General features: G+C 37.3%; 1 protein-coding gene across 14 annotated transcripts in view; it reads left to right on the top strand.

The window, feature by feature from the left end:
* The window catches only part of MARCHF1 (membrane associated ring-CH-type finger 1), a 768,319-nt gene that overhangs the window by 684,848 nt on the left and 59,049 nt on the right, over window positions 1-24,422 (top strand). For 9 of the 14 annotated variants that reach the window (XM_070505012.1, XM_070505015.1, XM_070505009.1 and 6 more), the window contains 2 exons: window positions 3,121-3,200; window positions 3,478-4,242. In XM_070505012.1, coding sequence (XP_070361113.1) covers window positions 3,121-3,200; window positions 3,478-4,242 — 845 coding nt within the window. Of the gene's footprint in view, window positions 1-2,923; window positions 3,201-3,477; window positions 4,243-24,422 lie in introns of those variants that run through there. The other 5 variants (XM_070505020.1, XM_070505018.1, XM_070505021.1 and 2 more) reach the window with 2 other exon arrangements.

Here is a 24,422-nt window from a genome sequence, read left to right as displayed (position 1 = left end):
CTGGACATTTTGAGACCCTCTGGACAGCACCTCAGAACTGCCCCTCAGGAGAATGGAAAAAATAGAGCATTTATTGACTGATTCCAATCCAAGAGTTTTCCCCAGGGGTTTTAACTTGTCCCACATTCCCAGGTTATGCCAGTGTGCAGCTAAGCAAAAGTATGTAGTACCAGAAAAGATCCAGGGCAGAGAACCCAAGAAGTACAGGTGCTCCAAGTGGGAAGCAATCAGCATGCAAGTGAACTCAGAATAGGACCAAGGGGACAGGGTGGGCATTACAGCATCTGCTTATAGTAACCTACCAGCAAACTGAACATGTATAAACTAATATTGGTTGTGAGTTATATGAAGACTCTTGATGGGCAACAAGGAATGATTTCTATTCCTTTCACAGTACTTAAGGGTCGTAGACATAAACACTACTTGATCAGTGTCATGGTGGACCGAAAAACTCTTCAAAGGGAAGGTGCACGTTTTTTAATGTTCTGTGTTATTATTCACTAATAAATCAGTAGAACATACATTTGCTCAGACCTGTGGGATGATAAAATTTGTTTTATGATGATTATATCTATTTCAGCATCTTTGCCTGTACAGCTTCATAGAACTGGTTTCAAGACATCGAGTAGCACATCCATCATAATGGATATCCATTATCATGCTCAACACTTTATGGTTCACATTCATAATAATATCATCAGTGATCTGAGGTCTCTTTGGGCTGTATTGCTTTTTTTTTTAAAAGAGAATGAGTAGTGAACTTCACACATGGCTTTTACTCAGTGTCTGCTGTATGCAGAACTCCCTACTAGTCTCAGTGATGTACGTGGGATAAGTGGTGGAAAATCTAACAAAACTTACCGCTTACTGCTTAGAGTACAGAAGTGCTTATATTTTACAAAAATTGCTTATATACTTGTTCAACGGATGCAGAGATGAAGTTGATTTAAAATTTTAAAAATCTTGAAATAAGTGAATTTTGATACAACTATTAAAGAAGATAATCAAACATAGACTGGTATTCAAAGATGATGTTCAAAGACTTTAAAAATACACACTGTTCATGGATAGAAAAGACTGAGAAAATTATAAGTGAGAAGTGTGCAGATGTAAATCAGTCTATTGGAGCTTGTTGAGAATGCCATCCTTCTCTCTTGGCCCACTGTTTCCTCTGCCTAGAATATTTTTAATCACTTCTTTAATAACTCCTACTTGCCTTTTAAGATTAGCTGAAGTGTCACTTCCTTTATTAGTTTCCTATGAATACTGTGGCAAATGACCTCAAAATCTGTTTGCTTAAAACAATGCAACTTAAAAAAAAAGAAAAACAGCATAACTTTATTCCCTTATAGTTCTGGAGGTCAGAAGTCAAACATGGATCTCACAGAACTAAAATCAGAATGTTGGCAGGCTACATTCCTTCTGGAAACTCTAGAGGAGAGCCTATTCCCTAGCCTTTTCCCGCTTCTAGATGCCTCCTGCATTTCTTGGTCAGGGCCCCCTGGCTTTTTCTTCAAAGTCGGAAGGGTAGAATATTCCTTCCTCTCTGACCTCTGCTCCCATCCTTCCATCTTTTCTCTCTGACCCTAACTCTACAGCCTCCCTCTTATAAGGATCCTCATAATTACATTGAGCCCACCAACATAGTCCAAGACAAATCTCCCCACGTCAAGATCCTTAACTAAATCATATCTGCAAAGTCCCTTTTGTTGCATAAGGAAACATATTCACAAATTCCTGGGATTAAGATGTTGACCTCTCGGGGAGGGAGGTGAGTATTATTCAGCCTACCATGCCTCCTCTTGAAAGTTTTTCTGATCTCTTGAGTTAGAATCAGTTTCTCTTTCTCTGGATCCTACAATTGTCTTTCTATATCTCTAATACAGGAAGTTTTAAAACTACTTTGAAATTTGGAGTTCATCTTTCTACCTGTACTGTTCTTTTCTTGGTGGCAGAATTGTGTATTTTTTCTGTGCAGTCAGACTGGCCTGAATCTGGAGCTAGGACTCCCTGGGCCTCCTCCTGTGTAAGGGAAGAGAACTGGTTTTCCAGGTGGATAAAAGAACAGATGGAGGAGCAAGATTCCTCATCTCTGCTCTAACACTTGCTCGTAAGGAGCAGCACCAATTTCTCAGTTTCCTCATCTATAACACGGAAAAAATTATAATATTTACCACATACATTTCTTGTATTAATGAGTGAACATATAAAAATTACTTAAACAGTGATTGGCACATAATATTCACTCAAAACTGTTAGTTATTGTTACTTCCCACTTGTCAGATTATTAAAGATTTAAAGAGACAATAGATAAAGCCACAGCACAATGCCTGGCACACGGTAAATTCTCAATACCTTCTAGCTTTTGACTTATCATCATCATCTGTATTAAATACAACAGGTTAAAGACGTCAAATAGAGTCAAGAAAATGCTGTGTTTCAAAGGTAGGAGTTTAGTGAAATGTTCTCGACTTTGTGCTAACAATCTGAATTATTTCAGGCTCGTTTATTCTCAGGCTCAGTATGGTCACAGAGTTAAAAGATGTGAGAGATCAATAATGTTGCAATGGATAAATTTTATTGGTTTCAATGATGAAATAATAATAACTTCAGGCTTTTAAACATTACAAAGTGTTTTCAAATATATTCTCTCATGGGGACTTGATGTGACGTAATGTTAACTCCGGGCAGTATCTAGCAGTCTAATGGTGATTTGATTATTTAGGCTTCTCAGATTACTATCACCCTTATCACAAAACAGCCTTTATGTCTTTTATTTCATAGGCTATCCATGTGTTACCCACTTGTTTCCAAGGCAAATTGAGCCATTCCGCTCAAATGTTTACTGTAAACAGAATGGAAACTTGTGGAATCATCTTCCTCTCTCATAAATGAAGCAATAGCAAAGTGGTACAGCATCTCAGCTGTTCCAAGTTCCTCAAAATAGTTTTACTTTTGCAAAACGAACCCTCTAACTTCCTATATTCTGTGAGCTGCTTTATGAGCAACATGACCGGCAGCCACGTTTGTTGTAATTTTTTAAATATGTGGAAAAAAAGCAAGATATCGACCATGTATTACCTTAACCAAGATGCCAAATTATCTAACTTGTTTCTCCAGGCAAGCAGCCCAACAACAGGGACAGCTCCCAGGAGCCAGTCAAGGTTGTCTGTCTGTCCATCCACTCAGGACATCTGCAGGTAAGTGCTCAGCAAATGATCCTATTCAAAAATCTTTAGAACAGTGTTTTGTATTATTGTTTTACATTCTGAGACTGTGTGGCTCTTGCTTCTGCCTTACATTGTCCTTTAATTTATGCTGGCTTGATTTTATTTTTCCTTTAGTGCATTTTCTTCATTTGATCTTTATTTACCAACTTCTGGGCCATGCTATCATTTTCATCATTCTCTCTCTCTGTTTTCCCATGACTTTCCTCTCCATTCCCATTTCCCATCCTTTGCCTGCTGCTCTGTCTAGATCTGCCATCTTGCATGACATGTCAGAAGATGCATTTGAGCATTGCACCCCTGTCATGGCGCTGAGCCCTGCTAGGAAGGAGTCGGGTAAGAAATTAGTAAAACAGAGGCCTAGAAGGAGGAGAAGGGCCTCTGAGAGATATGAGCATGCAGAAGAACAAACCAAGGGGAAAAGAAATGATTTTCACCTCCAAATCTCAAGCCCCAGATGGAGTGAACTTTACACAGATTCTTCAGATTCATCTTCTGCAGATGAGAGTCATTGGATTCAGGCAAAAAGGAGGGCCCATGTTCAATTCCAAATGTCACGAAGAAGAAGGAGAAATAATCATAAACCATATGGAAACTTGGATGGATCTTCTGCTCCTAGTGGAATTGATCTGGTAGATTTGGGATCCACAGGCAAAAAGCCACAAGAGCTGATTGACTGTGAGAGTTGCTCTTTAAATCTCTGCAGGGGAAAAGGCACAAGCTACCCAGAAGACAGTCTCTCCCCACCGAGAGAATCCTTTCAGATTAAGAAATCCTCAAGGAACCATGTGGAAAGCACAGGCAGATACCACCACAGGGATCCTCAGCTCTGGCATAGTCTTAGGCAAAACGAAACAATCAAGAAGAGATTTTCAGAAGCAGATTCCAGCCCTGAAATGTTGGCAGTAATGGAAGGCGGCAAGTATGTGGATGCTGCGGGGTTCCAGGTGAATAACTCTGTTCAGAAGCCTCCTGCCGCCTACGATGATGAGTCTGATAATTTAAAAGTATGCAGGTCAGTCACTGTAGAGGAAAACTTGATGCCATCCAAATATATTTCCTCCTGCCATGAGTGAGCTGTGTGTTTGGTCCCTACCCTCAAAACATGACGTTTATTCATACTATTGTCTGATTGCATGTGAGGTGATAAAACAAGAAAAGGTGGGTTTGAGAAGAACAATGTGGAAATGTCTGTGGATTTGAAAGCTGTTCCAGAATGGAATTAGATTTCCCCTTTCCCCTTGTTTTAATTGAATAATGATTTGTCCTGGTAAAGGAACTGATAAACCAGTTGAATCTTTCACTTGTTCTAGTTAAGACAAGACTGGAGGAAATATGAGAGTGTGAAACCTTAGACGCTTCAGTGCAAATTTGGTGAACTGTTAGCACCCTGACAGAAAGATATTCAAGGCTTGGAGTTTTAAGGTCAGATTTTTGTATCAGAAAAATCTCCTCTGCAGTCGGTGCTAATTCGTTCTCCAGTTGTCTGACTCAGCAGGGTAATTCAAGACTGCAAGGACACAGAAACAGGTCACGGATGTATCAGTGGGGTGCTGGAACCTTCAGGGAAAGAGACCACATTAACTTTAGAAATAATCATGTACTAAAAGGTTTCAACATGTAGACATTTCACAGCTATAAGACTGTGTTCTTATATGTTTTACCCAACTGTATACATTTTCAAAATAACAATGTTAAAAAGAATTATAGAAATATCCATGCTAGGATGCACAAATGAGACAATTTTAAACAAAGCAAATGCTTTTAAGTTTTCCTATTATATTCAGTCATTTAAGTTGATTGGATTCTGTTTGGGAACAAGGGAAGTTTTTGTTGCATAATGCTTGGTTGTTTGGGCTTGTTTATATGAAAGTTGAAGTTACTTTATAAAACTGTGTGTTTCCTGTGAATCACGTGACCCAGAGAATGCTGCCTATGTCCATTCAGAGCAGGACAAGAAGGAGAATTAAGCTGTGAATTTACATAATATTAGAATGGTTTGTGTCTCTGAAAGTTTTATAAGACAGTCCTTCATTTACTCATTTATTAAAATGCTCATTCATTTATTCATTCAAGCATCTATTATGCATCAGGCTTAATTCTAGGCATTGAAATATATTGCATAAGATTTGTATACTCTTTGACATCTTAGAGTTTATAGTCTGATGGGGACAACAGACACAAAACAAATGATTTCATGGTTAATATATAGTTACAATTGTGGTAAGGATTATGAGAACACATAACAAGGAAGCTTTACCTATTCTGGGAGATCAGAGAACTCTCTTAATGAAGTGACAAGATGGCTGAGGCTCAAAGAATGACAGAAATTGATCAAGGGAAAAACAGAGAAGCGCATCCAGGCAGAGTGCCACTACATGAAGCCAGGAGGAGGGAAGGAGTTTAGCAATCCAGGGAACTGAAAGCTGGCTGTGGTGGCCAGGGTGTGGTGAGTGAGGGGGATGGGTGGTGGGGATGAGGATCAACAAGTGTTGAGGGCCATGGAAAACATGCCAAAGGATTTAAAAGAGAAACAACACCATTTGATTTACATATTAATATAAGTTTCTTGTCATCTTTTTAATATAATTTAAGTGTGACTTAGCTAGAATGTTGGGGGATGGAATAAAACACCCTTTCTAGTCTAGACTAAGAACTCCCAACTTGTACCCATCTGTTGTTATTCCCCAGATCTACTTCCAACATAATTTAATGAAAGACAGTCAAAGAGGGTAGTTGTAGACTTAATGGTAATTGGAGGAAAAAGTAATGCTTGCAGTTAAAGTCATAGTGTCTGGTTCTCCTAACTTAGAAACACTGCTTTGGAGGGACATTTCAAAGACAGGATATTTAACTCAGACTTCTATTAATGAAAGTGGAATCAATGGGCCTATAGTTATTCTTTCTTGCTGTGGATTATCACCAAAATACACCCACAAAGCAAATACTATGGGTAGTGTATAATACTAGATGTCGATGATAAAAAGTGACAAAAGACTTGATTCTTCCCTTAAGCATCCTATTATCTATTGGGAGAAATTGAATGCACACCTGAAAAGATAAAAAGTTCAAGATAGTGCAGAGTGAATTTAAACAGAAGAACACTGCAGGAATTTGGAGAAAGAAAAATCACTGAGAGCTGGAACAATCCGGGAATGCCTTAAGAAGTGGGATTGGGACTGAGAAAAGTAGAATTTAGATTGGCAGAGATGAATGGCTGGCACTCCAGGCACTCAAAGCAAGGGAAATACCATGAGCCCAAACGGGGATGAAGGAATGACACTGTGCACTTATTTTTGTATAAACTTGTGTGACTAGGTTGGAGGATTAGCATAGATTGATAACAACTACAGTTTTTTTAAAAAAGACATCATGAAGAAAACATATATATCCCCCCAAGAGGTTTAACTCTATTCTGTACATCCTTGTTTTCAAACTGCCTTGATGAGCCTCTTGGTGCCAAAGAGGCTGCTTCAAAACCTGAGGACAGATCAAGGGGATTGTGCTCCTTTTAGCCCATCTTCAACCAGAGAAGCTTCATGATTATCTCTTTTATATAATGAGATTCTACATAATATTCCCTTAAGAAAAAAAAGAAGATTCCACTGCAAGAAATAATACAGACAGCCTTTGCTAAATAAAATAGGCTAGATGAAGAATATTATATGCAGAGTAGTCACAGCGTCCCTGAGGGTGTACTGGGAAAGCAACTTCAAGTTAGGAGAACTAGTTGTGATATGGTAGAACTATCCCACTTTGAGGTAAGTAGGACTAGGATGATAAAGGTTAATCAAAGAGAGGAACAAATGGCATACTGGCGTTCCACCAGGTGAATAGAACAATCTTAGTGCTTGGAATTGGTGAGAAGATAAAACAAAGGAGTCAAGGATGACTCCAAACCTTGGAACTTGGGAGACAGTAAATGCTGATGTTACGGACAAAGGCAGAAGAGGTCAGAGGCAAGTTGATTTGGGAAGGATATGATGAGTTCAATGACAGGCAGGCTATCTGTAGTTAGAATGACATTTTAGGGTCAGCTGTCCAGCAGACAATATGAGACATGTCACTGAAACGCAAGAGAGCAGTCAGGGCTGGGTGTGTATAAATTTTCAAGCACTGGTGAACTACACACAGGCCAACACTAAACAACTGCGTATTTACATTTATTGTTAACATGATGTATTAGCACAGGGCAATAGCACAAAGGTATTAAAAATGAAAATCTTGTAAAGGCCAGGAGGACATGTAGATTTGGGTATCATTCTCAGGGAGGTGACCATGAGGCCTGGAAAGTGAATGACATCTCTAAATGAGATCCTCTGTAGGAAAAAAGCCTCCAGATGGACACAGCCTGAGCACCAGGGTCCTCTGTGTAGAGGAGGAAGATGCCCCATGAGAGAAGCAGCAATTGCCTGTGAACTTGCACTCCTGCTGCTTCAGACATGCATAGGCAGGACCAGTCTCAGCCACAACCACAAAGCAGAAGAAGCTCCTAAGCCCTTCCTCCTTTTCTGTTCCTGGCACTTAGTCGCCACGTGGACACTCTACCCCCTTTCCCACCCTCATCAAAGCCTTATTCAGACAACATTTCTCTATTAGCCAATCATGACTTACAGGGAATTTAAATCATCATGCTATTGCACCCACAGTTGTGTAGTGGGAAAGGCTTTGCCTTTTTAATAGAAAAAAATTACCTTAAAAAAAACATGAATTAGATCATGTTAGCCCATGCTTGAGACTTTTCAATGGCCCCTTAATTGCTCTCAGGGAAAAGTTCAAAATCTTCCACATGATTTACAAGTCATATTGCATGATCTGTCTATCAGATCTGCCTTTCCAGCTTCAACGCCCATCATTAACAATGACCTGTTCATGCTGGTCTGTCTTCAGTTCGCTGAAAGAACCCAAGCCTGCCCCTTTCAGGGCCTAGAATGCCTTCACATTACCCCTTCTGCCCTTCTCTAGACTAACTTCCAGTCATTCTTTCTTGATTTAAATGTCATTTCTTTAGGGATACTTTCGTGATTCCCTAACCAACACGCAGGTCCCCTGGGAATCACTTCCAGAGCATAATTTTTTATTACTAGCTAACGTGTAGGTATTTTTGTGATTGACTGTATGAGATTTGTTCACTGCAGTGTCCACAGTGCTTGGAACAGTGCCTGGCAGATAGCGCATACTCAACACAGTTTATGAAGGAATAGATTTAGGGAAAATGAATTTTTCTAAAGGAATCATTCTTACTATGTGAAATCATAGCACTAAGTGGTGGATTACCTCACCTGCTATGGAGGCAACATGTAAAGAATACTCTACACCAGCAGTTCACAACCTTAGTGGACATCAGCATCCACCATAGGGCTTGTTAAAATACCGATCGCTGGATCCACCCCCAGAGTTTCTGATTCCCTTCCTCTGGAGTTGACCCTATGAATTTGCCTTTCTAAAATATTCCTAGGAGATACAGATGTTGATCTAGGGACCACATTTTTGAGGACCACTGTTCTATACTACAAATTCTCCATGGGCTTTAAGTGGGAAGAGAAAAGAGAAAAAGTCATTGAAAGGATGAGTTTGGGAAGCATGATTATAGTTTTCTGTCATATTCTATTGAATGCTGACAGAAAGCATAATTAGATTCCTTTCCCATATTTTATACTGTCATACCAGTGTAGTGTGGGTTGTCTCACTAAAACCAGAGACTGACAAAGTCCCAACTTTACCAAGAACTCAGGTGTCGGGGTTTGGCTATTATTTCCCTTCAAACCCACTTCCTCTTCCCAGCTACTCCCATTTCTGTCAGTGAGTCCACAGATCCCCTGAATTTCCAGTTTTTAACTACTTTTCTTCTGCATAGGGTATATCCAGTCTCCAATCCAGTCCTGGCATTTCCTCCTCCAGATCCTGCTTTTGATCTTTGCCTTCTTTCTTGTTGCCAATGTCCCATTTTGGTCCCTCTCTACACTTCTGTTCTCTCTTCGCATCCACACTTTTGCCTGCTACTTGTTTGGGTCAGGACTCTTATAACAGGTTAAAATTGACGGTAATCAATTCAAATGAGCTTAAGCAAGAAAAGGAGGTATTAGTCACAGAAATAGAAAATCCAAGTTTACAGATGGCTTCCGGGACTCCAGAAATTCAAACAGTGTGGTTCTTTCACTCTCTCTGTCCTTCTCTGTGTGTTTTTCTCATTTTCCCAACTGCAGACAAGCTTTCTTTGTATAGTTGAGAAAAGAGACAGTGTGGACAGAGGTAGCTTCGGGCTTACATTTTACCAGTAGCGGCTTAACAGAAAAGGGAAATGTTCTCTTCAAGCAGTTACACATGAAATCCCAGGGATGGACTATAATTAGCCTGCCCTAGGTTACGTCCTTGGGCTAATCACTGTCACCAGGGGCTTGGACCAAGTCCTTGAGTGGGAAGGTTGGATTTAAAATGTGGCTCTTAGAAACCCCTCTAGAACCTTATGAATTGTGGAAAGGACATTTCAACAGCAAAAAGAACAGTACCAGTACCAGAAGTGAGAAAAGAATTAGGAGCAGAAAAAAAAACCCAGTAGCACTCAACTATCATCAAATGCAGCTTTCCCCCTCCTAAATGTCTTTCTCTTCCTCTCCAAATGCCCATATTTAAATATGCTTCAATATTCACCTCATTTTTATCCTCTTTCATGAAGCTTTTCCAGACTACTCTGATCCACAGTGACCTTTTCTTCCTTGGAATTATCATCACCTATATAGTCAATATCACATGTTTACTACTCAGTTATTCTCTAGTAGTTCACATGTGTTAGTTCTCTTTTCCCTTTAGAGTAAGTTCCTTGAATATAGGAATCATATCTTACACCTATTTTGTGCCACATCCACTACTCAGAAGAGTTCTAGCATTTAGCAATTGCTCAAACAACTTTTGGAATGGCTTTGTAAGTGATTGCTAAGAGAGAAGACTTGCAAAACCATGGGGACGATAATGGGAATTGGGTATTGCAGGGTAAAACAAATCAGGAAGACTGAATTCCACCAATGGTTTCTTTAAAAGAAGAAGATCCCAAAAGTAAATAATAACTCCTGTTAATGTTCTAGTTCTAGCTTGGGTTGGGTGGTGAGATTGAAGGTTTACTTTATATTGTTTTGCTATAGCCTTCAATATGCATATTCTCATTTTTTCCTTAAGAAAAATTTTTGAGGAAAAATGGGATTAGAAAATACTAAAAATAGTCTATATTTTGACTTGTTTAATTCTTGACGGTTGCAATAACTTTAAACTAGGTGTGGGAAAATAGAGAAAATTTCTACAACGCAAAATGTTCATAGCAGAAGACTACTTTTCAAGAGCAACAGGATCAGGCTTTTTGACAAAGCACTAGCATTTATAAGATTGATTTAGATAATTTTTGAATAATAGGCCTTAGCTCCTAGGAAAATTGTGCCTACAATGGACCATTTTTATCCATACCATCATACTTGTGTCCTCATTTATTCATTCATTCACATATTGAACAACTATTTATTGGGAATTTACTCTATATCAAGGCAATGTTCTAGAAGCTACAAATACAGTGAGAAATACAGTACTAGTTCCATCCCTCATGAACTTACATTCCAGTTGGTAAGACAAATAAATAAATGTAAAAGAAAAAAATCCATAAGTGAAGCTGAAGTAACACATTGTATCTGGTAGAACAAAGCAGATTTCCTGAGGAAGTAATAATTACAGAGAAATCCAAAGGAGAAGTAAGAGTAAGTCAAGCAAAGAGAAGAGATAACCTGTTCCAAGAAAAGGATATGACAAGTGTGAACACCCAGAGATGAGTGAGATATGGCGCAGAAGGATCTCAGTGTGTTCTAGCAGAGAGCGGCAGGAGAGGAATGGCAGCCAACCATGAGGTTCATTATCAACCACAGTTAGGAGTTTGGACTGTGTTCTAATGACAAGGGGAAACTTAAGTGAAAGAATGACACTGTCACTTTTGTGTTTTGGAAGATCACTCAAGCTGCTTTGGGAAAATAAATTGGAGAGGGCAAGACTGAAGCCTAAGGGAATGGGTTAGGAAGGCATCGCTGTATCCCAGGGAAGAGGTTTTGGAGGCTGTGAGAATAAAAAGAAGTAGATGGATTTTGAAAGGAAATTAAACAAGATTTGATGATAAATTACATACGTATCTCAAGTTTTTTATTTAGAAAACTGGGTAGATTATAGTACCATTTACTATTGAGAGAACACACTGTTTGACGGACAGATTTAAAAGGAGGTGAGTTCAGTTTTAGACATGATATTTTGACATGCAAGACAAATATCCAAAGAAATATATCCAGAAGGCAGGTGTATATAAGGATCTAGAGTTCAGAAGGGTCTAGAGTTGACATTAGATGAAGATTAGGAAGTCTTGAGCACATAGGTCATGACTGTCAATATCTCCCATGGAAAATTTGTCAACTGAAAGGATGAGGAGATGAAGGACCCTGTGGAATAGCAACATTTAATGGCCCTGGAAGAGGAAAAGAAGCCAACAGAGAGAAGGAGCAGAATATCCCAAGAGGCAGATGAAAACCCAGGAGTGTGTGAAGGAAAAAGAGAATGCGATAACTGGAGGGAGAGATGAATTAGGGAGCCTATTTTTGTCTTTCGGTTTTCGTTTTGGTGAGGAAGATTGGCCCTAAGCTAACATCTGCTGCCAATCTTCCTCTTTTTTTTTGCTTGAGGAATATTGTCACTGAGCTAACATCTGTGTCAATCTTCTTCTAAGTGGGACGCCACCTCAGCATGGCCTGATAAGCAGTGCATATGTCTGCGCCCAGGATTCGAACCCATGAACCCTGGGCCACCAAAGCAGAACTCACAAACAACCACTACACCACGGGGCTAGCCCCTGTTTTTGTTTTCAATTTAGAGAATCCTTGAGCTCAGAGAGACAGAGAGAGAAGTTGAAGATGCAAAAAACTGAGAAGATTGTTTATTTATTAAATTCCCACAGAGAAGGTAGGAAAGGATGGGACCCAAAGCCCAGAATAGAAGTATTGCCATGGCAAGGAAAATAGATATGTCTTTCTTTGCAAAAGAAGTAAAAGAGGAAATGATAGACGTGGACAAATGTAAATCTACAGATTATAAAAGTTTCTTTTTGATAGTCTTGTAGAGTAAGGAGTTGGTTGCAGGGTCAAACATCCAGTGAAATTTGAATTTCAGATAAACAACAAATAATTTTTCATTGGGACACACTCATACTAAAAAAGTATTTGTTGTTTATCTGAAATTCAAATTTCACTGGGCATCCTGTATATTTTGCTAAGTCTGTCAATGCTAAACATAGCAAGATAGAAAAGCATTATTGAAAGTTCTGTTGAAGTTCATAACTATCAGTCTATGTGACCACAAACTGCAGGAAGTGTAATTTACCTCTGCAGTGCATCATTTAAATGCAGATACAACCAAAGAAGGTAACTGAACATAAACCTAAGGGGCTGATAGCATGAAACATCTACATTTCACGTTTAGCACAATTTTCTATATGTATCCCCAGATAAACTTGAAATTTAAAAACTAAGATGTACACTTTACGAATAAGATATTTAAAGTAAAATAACATTTCAGTGAGTAGTTTTGCTCTCAATATTTATTCAGAGAAAAAAAAAAGTACTTCTCTTTACCTTAACCTTTCAGGCAATTATAGTCATTGGGAAGCCTGGGTTCATAGATCCATAGACCGTGTAGGTCACTTTCCCATCTACTCTTTGAAGAGCCTTGGAACATCAGCACATGTTATCATCTGTCTCTTCCTTGGACATATTATTTCCTGGGGAAGCCTCTTTCCTCTCAGAGTCTCTAATTGTGAAAACATTCTTTTTAATATTTAATCAGCCTGTGTCCTTGTGTTTTCTACCTATTAGTCCCAGATTTATATTCATTCGGTAATAGATTTTTTTCTTACTTTTGTTGTGTATTCTGCTACTTCTTTCTATTTCTTTTTCTGTACAAAAACAAGACTGATGTTGTATTGTCAAAGTCCATTCAGAGCCTTCAATATTCTGGTAAGGAAGGTCATTCTAAATGACCTAATGAGAAGCATTCATTTCCAAGAAGCAACAGACTCTTAAGAAAGTTCACAAATTTATTCTCTTCCTTATGCCTTTGCCTTTGTTTTGCTGAGTCCTGAGTCTTGTAGGAATTAATAACAACTTTTCTCCTCTTCATTTTAATAACAGCTGAGTTGGTAGGAAATAGAGGTGGGAACACTGTTGGTAACCTGCCAGACGAGAGTTACTTGCGGTTACTCAAGATAGAGTCACAAGGTCTCACTTGCAGCTCTTCCTTTCTCTCTATCTGGAGTGGTCAAACTTGGGAAGGGTAAAATGGCCCTCTCTTCATTTGTATGATCAGAAAATGAGAAAAATGATGTGTATTGCAAATGTATACATAACTGGTATGACACTATGTTTTAGAACTAATTTCTTTCCTTGAAATGAATAATTTTATTCATTGCAGTCCTCAGTAAAAATTCAGATATACACTATACTACTTTATTTTACAAAGTAAAGGTTCTCCAACAAAAGAAAGAAAAAAGTTTATAACACCATATTTTAATGTTATAAATGTTTAGTGTGATTTCACACAGTCTATCAGCATTTATCTCACTAATTTGTATTTTGAATAAGCAAAAACAATGAATTAAGACACTGATATATATATACATATATCATGTGTATATATGTATGTATATGCATACACGCACACGAAATTTTATGAGAAAAATAACTTGAAAGGCTTGTAGACATAGTGTTTTATGTCTTTTTTATATATATACCTTTCAAAGACATGCCTTGTTCTTAGCAGGTTTTCTTTTGTAATTGTTCTCAACTTGAGAGATTATCTTTCCAGGAATGGAATGACAGTATCATCAATAATACTGATTGTCTTGACTAGTAAATTATCTTATACGACCAAAACCAAGTGGATTGATTAATTACCTTCTAATCTGGCTAAGCAAGTCACTCTGATTTTTGGAAATAGCATGTCTTCTGTAGGCCAATTACTTAACAAGTTGTGCTTTTAGAAAGGAAAAAACAATAGACATTTCTCTGCTCCTAAAACCATCTTAAAGTGGATTTGAATCTCAACTAGGAATTTTCGAACCTCAGAAAGCTTCAGGCAAAAGTCATAGAAGTATGATGCTCCTTCAGGTGGAAAGTCAGTATTTACATATTATAAAGCTATTTCTATTTGTTACATTTATCTTTGCTTTGGTAATTTCTAAGTTTGTTAATTACTGAATTATAACAAAGTGCAAAATACTGAATAAGAAGGAATTAGAGTTTGTCTACTTCTTAATTTAAAAAGAAAATGTGTTCAGGATTACAGTTATTTTAAACTAAGTGCTTCCTTTAATGAACTTATATCTGTTTGGCAGTATGCAATTATTTCTGTCTCAAAAAAAACAAAGAAGGAGAAAAACACTCTATCTCTTCTCTCAGTCACATAAATTTATTTTTAAACACATACATTTTTGCTAACAGAGTATAAACACTGTGTATATAAACTGATGAATATTGGGTACAGTGCTTGTTGCTACCAAATCATGATTTATATCTAAGAATTTATTTATAGCTTGAATATTTCCTCTATTTCTAATTACCACATTTAGGTTCTCATCTTCCTTATAACTGCTGTAGAGTAGTTATACATTCATTTCAAATCTTCTGCAATCGTCCTCAGACAGAAAATCTTAATTTAAATCAGGTAAATTTAAATACCAGTGTCTAATTTGGTTCTGAAATTAAAATGCCCCTGGAACAGCCTCGGTGAGTTGCCTTTTGTTCATAGCACCCTGACAGTCTTAAACTCAGCACGATGCTCTCCTTCCCACCTCTGTCAGGTGCAAGGAGGACCCCGGAGTCTATTAGTTCTCCTTCATTCACTCCTAGGTTTATGCAGAACTGAAAATGCCATAATACAGGAGCTCCTGCGTTTGGGAAGCTTCTTGGCGATGGATTTTACTTTAGACATTATACTGAAAACTTTCATCTTTCCTTCATGGTTATCTAACAAATGGTAATGAAAAGCTCCTTATTTCCTGCCTAACTGGCACCACTTTATTCTTATTTGGTCTTTCTGAGCCTCACCTTAACAAATTCTGATGTCTTTATTTTAGAGATTTTTTTTTAAGATTTTATTTTTCCTTTTTCTCCCCAAAGCCCCCCGATACTTAGTTGTGGGTCCTTCTAGTTGTGGCATGTGGGACGCTGCCTCAGCATGGCTTGATGAGCAGTGCCATGTCCACACCCAGGATCCAAACAAGTGAAACCCTGGGCCGATGCAGCGGAACCTGCAGACTCAACCACTCGGCCACTGGGCCAGCCCCTAGAGATGTTTTGATATAAGCTAACTCACAGATCTCTGAGGGGGTAACCAAATTAAAATATTTTGTCACACTAAGAGATAGTAACAATGGAGAAAATAAAGAAGGAATAAAGAAAGAAAAAATAATTAGAATAAAATAGAATTTTTTAATAATGCAAAACAGATTTATTTGTATGCACGACAATAAGGATTAGGATACTAGATAAATATACACTGTCATATATACACTGTCATTTACACTGTCAAAATGTCCCATGCATCAAAGGAGTCCTAGTTCCAATCAATATTTGAAGGCCTTAAAATTCTACCTGTTGGAGCTGGAAGGAACCAGAGAGATCACCTCACTCAGTGGTTCTCCATCTGGGCCATATGTTAGACTCTCCTGGGAAATTTAAAAAAAAAAAAAAGTCGCTGCCAGGACCCCATCCAGATCCCTCTGGAAATGATGTCTCAGCGTGGGTACACTTTTAAAAGGGTCCCAGATGATTCTGATGAACAGCCAGCGTTGAGAATCACTGATTTTTTGCCCAATCTCGGCTGAACAAATTGACACCCAGCAGATACACATATTGCAAGAACCATACTTCAGGCAGGAGGTCCACTTGGCAGAACTTCTAAAATCTCAACACACTAAAATGGAGCCTAGGGGTGAGCAACTGACGCAAATTATTTCCTCTCAGCTCCTGAAAACATTTGGGATGATTGTTCTCAAACTTGACAACTTTATTGGTGGAAATAGAAGGTAGGGTTGCTTTTAATAGCTTTCATCTTGGATTAAACCTGAAATTTTTCATCTAGTTGCAATTCACTTTCAAATTACACTATAGGGGAAAAAAACCACAACTAAATCCATGATTCTCAAACTATAGTCCTGCACCAGTAACATCAGAATCACGCAAGAACATGTTAAACACGCAAATTACTGGGCCCCAACTCAGACCTATCAAATCAGACACTCTGGGAGTGGGACCCAGCCATCTACTCTGACCAGGCCCCTATGTGAGTCTGCACGCTAAAGTTGAGAGCCACTGAGGTAGAGACTACAGATAAGAAAAAGGCAATTGTAATAGTGTGTGTGCATGCTGCAATGGGGTACATCTAGGGCGTTTAGAGTATAGGGAAAAGGAGCCTGATGCAAGTCTGTGCAAGAGGGACAGCAAAATACAAAGCAAATAAAGAAGATGGCATAAGTTTGTATTTGGTGATTTTCTATTTTAAATGATTTGGCATACTATATATACGTATTATGTGTGTATGTATATGTATGTATATCTATATATACGCACACACATATTTATACACACACACTCCAAAAGGATAAAATAGGAAATTGAGAAAATTAGGACACATGAAAATAAGGGTAGAAAAATACTAAATCCACAAAAATGCATATATGGAGATTTACTACAAGTTTAATTTTCATAGGCACAGTGGCTAAAGCAAAGAAAGAAACAGGATTCACAGAAAAGCAAACCAAGTGGTCAGATGAAACACACCTTTTGCTTGTAATGAGGAAGGACTAAGCAACATTTCTTTCATGAGTCCTTATAATGAGAACATTTCAATATAGTGGATGACATCCTTGGCTACCTGCAGGTAATAAACATGTTGCACGGCAGTCCACTTTCTTGGACAATCAAGTGTTGGCAGAGGAGAGGGTTAAGGTGCTATCATGAAAGTAGAAAGCTACATCAAGATAAGTGCTTAGAAAGATGGCTTCTCCAACTCCAAACCTCCCAGGACATTCAGTATTTGTGGGGAAGGGAACGTCAAAGAAACAAATGTCTGTGTTCACTGCACTTTTTTCTTGATAAACAGCTCAAGATCAATCCTTTCTTGTGTAAATGCTTAATTTCCCATGATGATATATAAAAATTTGCACATTCTTGCAAGGATGGTTTTAAAAATTATATCACGCTTGCTTTTATTTTGTTTTGTTTCATTTTCATTTTAGTCTTAAATAAAATGCGTTATTGCAAGAGCCTATTGATTTTATAAGAAATACAGAGATGTATCATAAAAGTCATGGATTACATATTTTTGATCATTTTGCATGCTCTACTATATACAATATGTTGTTAGTGAAGAAGAGAGAAGGTTGGGGTAAAGTTATCTTAAATTTGCTTAGGAAGAGCCTCAGAAAAATAGGAAAAAAAGAGAATATGATTCTTCTTCCTCACCACACCCCCCCCCCCCACCTTCCCAAACACTGAGCTAATGTGACAAAGTACAACTGTAGGTTGGTGCTACCCAGTTAGAAGAGCGTTCGTACCAATTTCCCACCTGACCTCACAGCTATATCCTTCAACATCCCTTGGGAGACATCTTAGGCCAAATTCTACTCTGTGAAAAAACAAGGCTCACAAATGTGTTCAGTTGTTCACCCTCTTCATACCTTTGCCAGTGGTGAGTTAGCACACAGATTAATTTTAAATATATTTATCACAGTGATGTGCTGCAGCAGTAAAGACAGACTTCTGTGGCTCCGTTTACAATGGTTTCATTCCCCTGCCTTTTGTCAAATGCCATTAAGGCATCAAGCATGGAAACCAGCAAACCCTGAATCAATGTGATCCATGAATATAATTTGAATATTCTTAATGATACGAAATATATATGTTGATGTTTATAACATATATGTATATGTGTGTATAGATATGTGCTCTTCTGTAACAGTTAAAGCTGTTATAATTAGGCTCAAATAAAGTGCTATTTGTATGAAATCAAACTGAAAGTATTAGCAGTTTATATTCACCAAGTACTTCTTTAGAGAATATCCACATTAAGATGTTTGAAAATTAAAATATAATTTAAAAATAAAAAGCAGCTTTCCTTATAGTAATAGTCAAGAGGTTTCTAAATATTAAGCACAGAATTTTGCCTTTTCCCTTTCCTTGTGCATTAAAAAAAATACACATTCTTCTTCAATATCAAGAAAGTGAAGGAATATTACTATCGTTTCGTATCAGCTATAAATCATGAAAAAACAAAATAAACAGAATTTGTCATGACAGTGATCTACTCTTTATTTTATTGGTCTTGCATCATGTTTAATGCAACACCATCCCTGAGATTTTCACACTTGAACTTGCATTTTGCACTTTCGTAGTTTATGCATGAAAAAAATGTTCTACCTGGGCCAGCCCCAGTGGCCTAGTGGTTAAGTTTGGCACACTCTACTTCAGCAGCCCAGGTTCTGTTCCCGCGTGTGGACCTACACCACTCATCTGTCAGTGTCCATGCTGTGGTGGCAGCCCCCCTACAAAAAGAAGATAGGCAGCGGATATTAGCTCAGGGCAAATCTTCCTCAGCCCAAACAAAACAAAACAAAACAAAAATGTTCTGCTTTACTTTTCATTAAACTCCATGTTGAAGTTATACTTTTAAAAATTTTTTATTGTTCCTATCTTCAAATAAAGACAGTTCCTTCAGAGACGTAACAAAAAGGCAAAGATAACAGGGAAGAGATATTCAAAATGATTACATCAGCATGCATAATTAATGATATTCTTTCATTTTGAGTGTGGAGGAAAAATGATCTCAATTTATCATTTAGATTATTTCATAGTGAAAAATTCTGTCCAAAAAGGAGAAAGATCAAAAGGTGATGAATTACAGGAATACAAAATGAAGGCCAGGCATTGAGAAAGACTCAATGGACGGTGATGAGTACTGAGAAAGTTCAAAGACACCCACAAATCCAAGCAGTTGAAAATGCTAATGATGCAGTTGAAGAGACCCCTTTGAGCTAGCAAACCACAGGGTAAATTGGTTTTATCTTCAAAGAAACTGAAACAGAAAGATCATATACCTAAATGGAATGGCCGAATACACATATTTGCATAGATCATACAAGTATACCATAGCTGGCATGAAATACCATGTTTTATATACTTAGAATTCAGACAATACAAGATATCCCTGGCATTGGTGCATGTGTGTGGGATTGAGCTGTGGGACGATAGGATAGTTTGTCCTATTCTTAGTACTTTTCCACCCTTCCAATGAAGAAGTATATTGGGCATAGAATGGTGACTCTAACTGATAGGGTTACACCTGCAAGTTTATACTAAAATATAAATGACAGTAAGTATAAATCTTTCGGTTGCTATGTAACCAAAATGTGACAAGGGCTGCTCCTGAGGTTGGACAGGAAGAGAACAGGAAAGCAATTCATATTTACTGAGAATAAAACATGGCACTTTTCCAACTTGTTCAAACATATAAATCCATCAAATATTTATGAATTTGTTAACTTATTAGAGAATGAGAGAAAAGAAAGTGGAGTATAGTTGGAAAAGTGTTCTTAAATCTTTGTATTTTTTTAGTTTATTTTAGTATTTCTTTTAGTGACTATTACAGTAGTTGTGGTTATTGTAAACAAATTGTAAAAACAGAGAAAACTACTATTTTAATTTAAACTTAATTAGCTGGATAGATAATCAGTATTTGGATTTTGATATATTTCCTTCTAATCTTTTTCAATGCAAATAATTTTTAATAGAATTATACTGTTTTCAGTTATGTCTCTTAATGACAAGATATAAGTTCATAGGCATAGCTTTTGAAGAATGAAACCTGTCAGAAAAATACCTTGATGTCTTTATTTAAACGGAAATTCTATCCTATCGGGTTTTTGAATAAAATAAAAGTTTTAGGATTCTATTTTTATAAGGAATTTTAATTTAGCTCCCCAAAATTGTGCTTTCTGTCCTATGATTGCAAAACAAATGTTTGGGATAATCAAATGGTATCAGAATCATTCTGGATATACTACACACTAGGAAAATGTGAATTGGAAAGAGGAAGTAAGGAGCCACATTATTATATATTTGTAATTGTCCTGCTAGTGGGAACGGTGTATTTCAAATATAATTCTTTGACATAATTATTTGTTATTGGAAATTCTACCACTATTTGGAAAAATATCTTTCTAACAGGATTAATCATTGAAATATCTCAAATCCAAGATAGTATTACTGCTCATGAGAAAGTATGAATCTACTTCCTTTTGCTTTTTACAGTGACTGTCCCCTTACAGTATAACTAAGTTAAAAATTAAATTATGAACATTATGGTTTCCAAGTGGTACCTGTGGTGACTGACAAATGCTCAGAGGCCCTGTAAGCAGATTAATCTTGAGCATCTCTCCCGAGGAGCCTTAATTAAACCCTGAAGTCAGTTTAGTGTGTCCTTTACTCCCATTCTCCCACAGCTCATCCCTATCTCCTTTTCCCAGTTGATGTCTTAGTTCTACCAACTTTACTTTTACAGTATCTCTTGTTCTCTTTTTCCATTCGCCCACTATTACACTAGTTCTTGTTCTTATTACTACTGACTTTGACTATTATAATATTCTCATCTTTTTATTATTAATCTCTGAGGTAACACACCAGACTACTTTCTAATAATCTTACCTTCTTACTCAAATTCTTTAGTGAAATCCCACTCCAACCGAATATAATTAAAGCTTTTTGTGTGTGTGCCTGTGTGCGTGTGCATGTGTGTGTGTGTGTGTGTGTGTGTATAAATGTTGGCACTAGATGACAGAAATGTATTTTAAGCCCTCCATAATCTTTCTTTATTTTTCAGCATGACATCCCACCACAATCCTACCCAAACTTTCACATTCCTTTCAAACTTGGCTGTATAGTTGACTCGGTTACCTGGTCAGTCCTATCTCTAAGCATTCACTGAATATATCTTCTATGTCTGGAGTATCCTACAAACTTCCATCTGTGTCTGTCAAAATTCTACCCAGCCTCCAATTCCAGTTCATACACTACATTTTCCATTAGGCTCTAACCACCTACCCCCACCCCAATCTGTATATATCTTTCCCTCCCTTGCATACAGCAGCACTTGATATGCACACATCACATGGTAACTTGGATTCTAGCTAGTTGTGCAGTTATCCAATGTATAAGCTGTCAAAGTATAAGCTCCCTGAAGGGCAAAGACGGAGACTTATTTGTCTTTGTAATTCTCACAGCACCATGTATAACATTTCACATAGTACATATGCAACAAATTATTTGTTGAGAGAGTGATTAAGTAAATAAATGAACAAATGAATGAATAAGTGAATAATTGAAGATTGACCATTCTTCACTCAAAGTGGCTGGAACTGCTGTAAAATATCAATACTTTGCCAAGGGACTTTACTTGCCTGTGTAGGAGAATTCATACGCAGAAGCATATTTCTAATTCATTCAATGCATTCTTGGTTATCTATAAATAAATTATCTGCTTTGTCAATTATCCATGGCAAGTTGAGACTATCTTTGATGTAATGCTCAGCCAGATAAGATTAATGAATGGACAAAAAATGGAAAGAAGTCATGGTTGAGAATAAGGTTATGAAGATTCAAACACTTAGCAATCACAAAGAAAGAGATATCACAAAATCAGTTTGAATTAAGAATCTCTGCCACCTGCAGAAAAGAAAAAGACAAAAAAATTATAATGATAATTTTTTCTGATAGCTCTGTTATTATGTGTGTACGAAAGACTTACTCTTTATCTGACCAAACATATTTATATGGTTATATCTACACATAAAGCAAATGAATTTGTGTTATCTGTCCTTTTGTTTTTCCTTTTCACCTCAGTGCATGCAGCTAATAAAAATTGAGCCCAATAACTTTAAGAATACATCTTTAGAAATAGCTCTAGTTTAATTTTGTCAATCTTAAAAACAAACCTAAAGACCTTAAAGCTGACATAAAATGAATTTTTGTGACGTGTGAGAATGTAGAGACAATCATTACATTGGGATATTCATTCAATGTTTATTATCTATTTACTTATCTATATGTCACCAAAATTATAAAGTAAATTCTGGAAAGGTAAATGCTATTGGGGAAAATCAGTTGCTTTACCCAGAAGTAGATTGCACTCTGAGCTCACTAACAGAATATGGATAGGGCAGCAAAGTGATGTTTAAAAGGGAAGCGATTATCCCAAAGGGCACAATCTGTCTTTTAGTCTCTCCTGACTTGGAGGATTTGGACAGTTTGAGCTCATCCTAAAACTAACAAGGAAGATCTGTTCTCTTGTTACGTATACTTGGGGCTGGGACTCTTGGAGCTACACATGCCAACATGCAAGGAAGAAAATCTAACGTACCCCATGAACCCATGGAGAATTCTGAGTCCCTGAAGAGGGCCTAGCCCACTATGAAACTAAATCACTAGGCTAGATCATAATAGAGGAATCCCTGTGAGAATCCTCGATCCCAATGAAGACTTCAACTCCTGGTACCAATAGGATGGAACCATCACCAGAGGTGGTAAGGGCCACAAGAGGAGAAGCTCAAGTAGAATCTTCCCAATCTGTTGCAGCTCATATGACCAAAATATCCATGAATTCGCATAAGACTTGGCCTCCTCTGCTTCCATTATGGGCACAGCAATTGGTGATTATCTTCTTCTCTGCTGTTTTCTATCAGTGTGATATCTAGTGGGAAGAAAATGCAGATGACCAGTTGCAACTTTGGATCAGCTCCAGCGTCAAGTTAGGAGCCAGGGACATTGCTATGTTGCTATCTTTGTTGTTGGTCATTCCCTACAGCTCTATGCAGATGGTCTGAGGTTTTGACCAAGTCAGTGGTCACAAATTAAGGCATGAAATTAAACTCAGGAAGTCATGCTATGTACCAGGGTTTTTTAAGTTGAAATATTCCTTTGAGAAAACAAAACACTTTAAAAACTCATTTGTGTGTGAAGAAATGTCAGTCATCTGTAGATGTTAAGAAGATTGTGTATAGATTCAGAATGACCAGTCTTATGATTACAAAAATTGTATCAGCTGACTATAAAATATTTTGATTCTTATGTCATAATTATATTTTTAATTAAAGTTTTCAAGATATTTTTCATCTAAGGCTGAATGGTAGCTTGTAGTACTTATCTTCATCTCTATAAAGGAAATCTTAGAAATCTGATTTATAAGGCCTTTTTCTTTTAATTCCAAACATGTGTGCTAGTTCCATATCAGTCACAGTTGCTGGAAATAGCTGTTATTAGGAATAATATTAAATAGTGTCCGTCTTCTTCTCTGCTTATTAAATGAGTTACTTCTCCTTTCTACAGCAGATCAGCTTGCTTGACTTCCTCTGATGCTCAGATAGGGTATAAAATTGGTACACTTCAGTTTAGTTCCTCAAATGCAAATTAAAGAGCGCATGGTATGTGTAAGGATCATACATTTCTCACTTTCATTATAAGTGAATTTTCCCGAAAGGTAAACAAAACACTGGTAGTTGGTAAAAACTTCCGAGAATTGCCAAACCATCCCACTAAGCTACCTCTTTTGGTCTGTGCTCTGTACATATTTAAATAATAGCTTAAAGTGTAGTATTCGCAGTCCATTTATGGTCTAATAATTAGCCATCTTTACTCTGATTTTTTAACACTCTTATCACTTAAATCACTTTTAGTATCATGTTATTCTTTCCATACAAAGAAGACCTTGCCTCCAAATATTAATAAACAGCAATTTATTCAGCTCATAATAGCAGAACTGGCATAGGTGATATAGTTAATAAACAGCAAAGACTAGATTTGTGTGGTATAAGATTTAAGAGGAATAAAACCTCAAGAAATGGAGGGAGCATTGGAGAGAAAGAAGATCTAGAGTCTATCTCATTAAATGTGTTATGTCTTAGGGTAGCTTAAATTTAGATGAGGTGTTATCATGAGAGGGAGGGTATCGTGGGTATGAGATGGTGTTCCAGGAGATTACCAGAGGCACGCATTTCCAGAATCCAACAGGGTGAGGAAATAACCATCTGAGCATTAATTGAAAAGAATACTATTTAACCTTTATTGACACTAATTA

This window comes from Equus asinus, chromosome 3, assembly GCF_041296235.1.
Source record: "Equus asinus isolate D_3611 breed Donkey chromosome 3, EquAss-T2T_v2, whole genome shotgun sequence".
Classification (NCBI taxonomy): Eukaryota; Metazoa; Chordata; class Mammalia; order Perissodactyla; family Equidae; genus Equus; species Equus asinus.
This window is presented reverse-complemented; position numbering and strand designations above follow the sequence as displayed.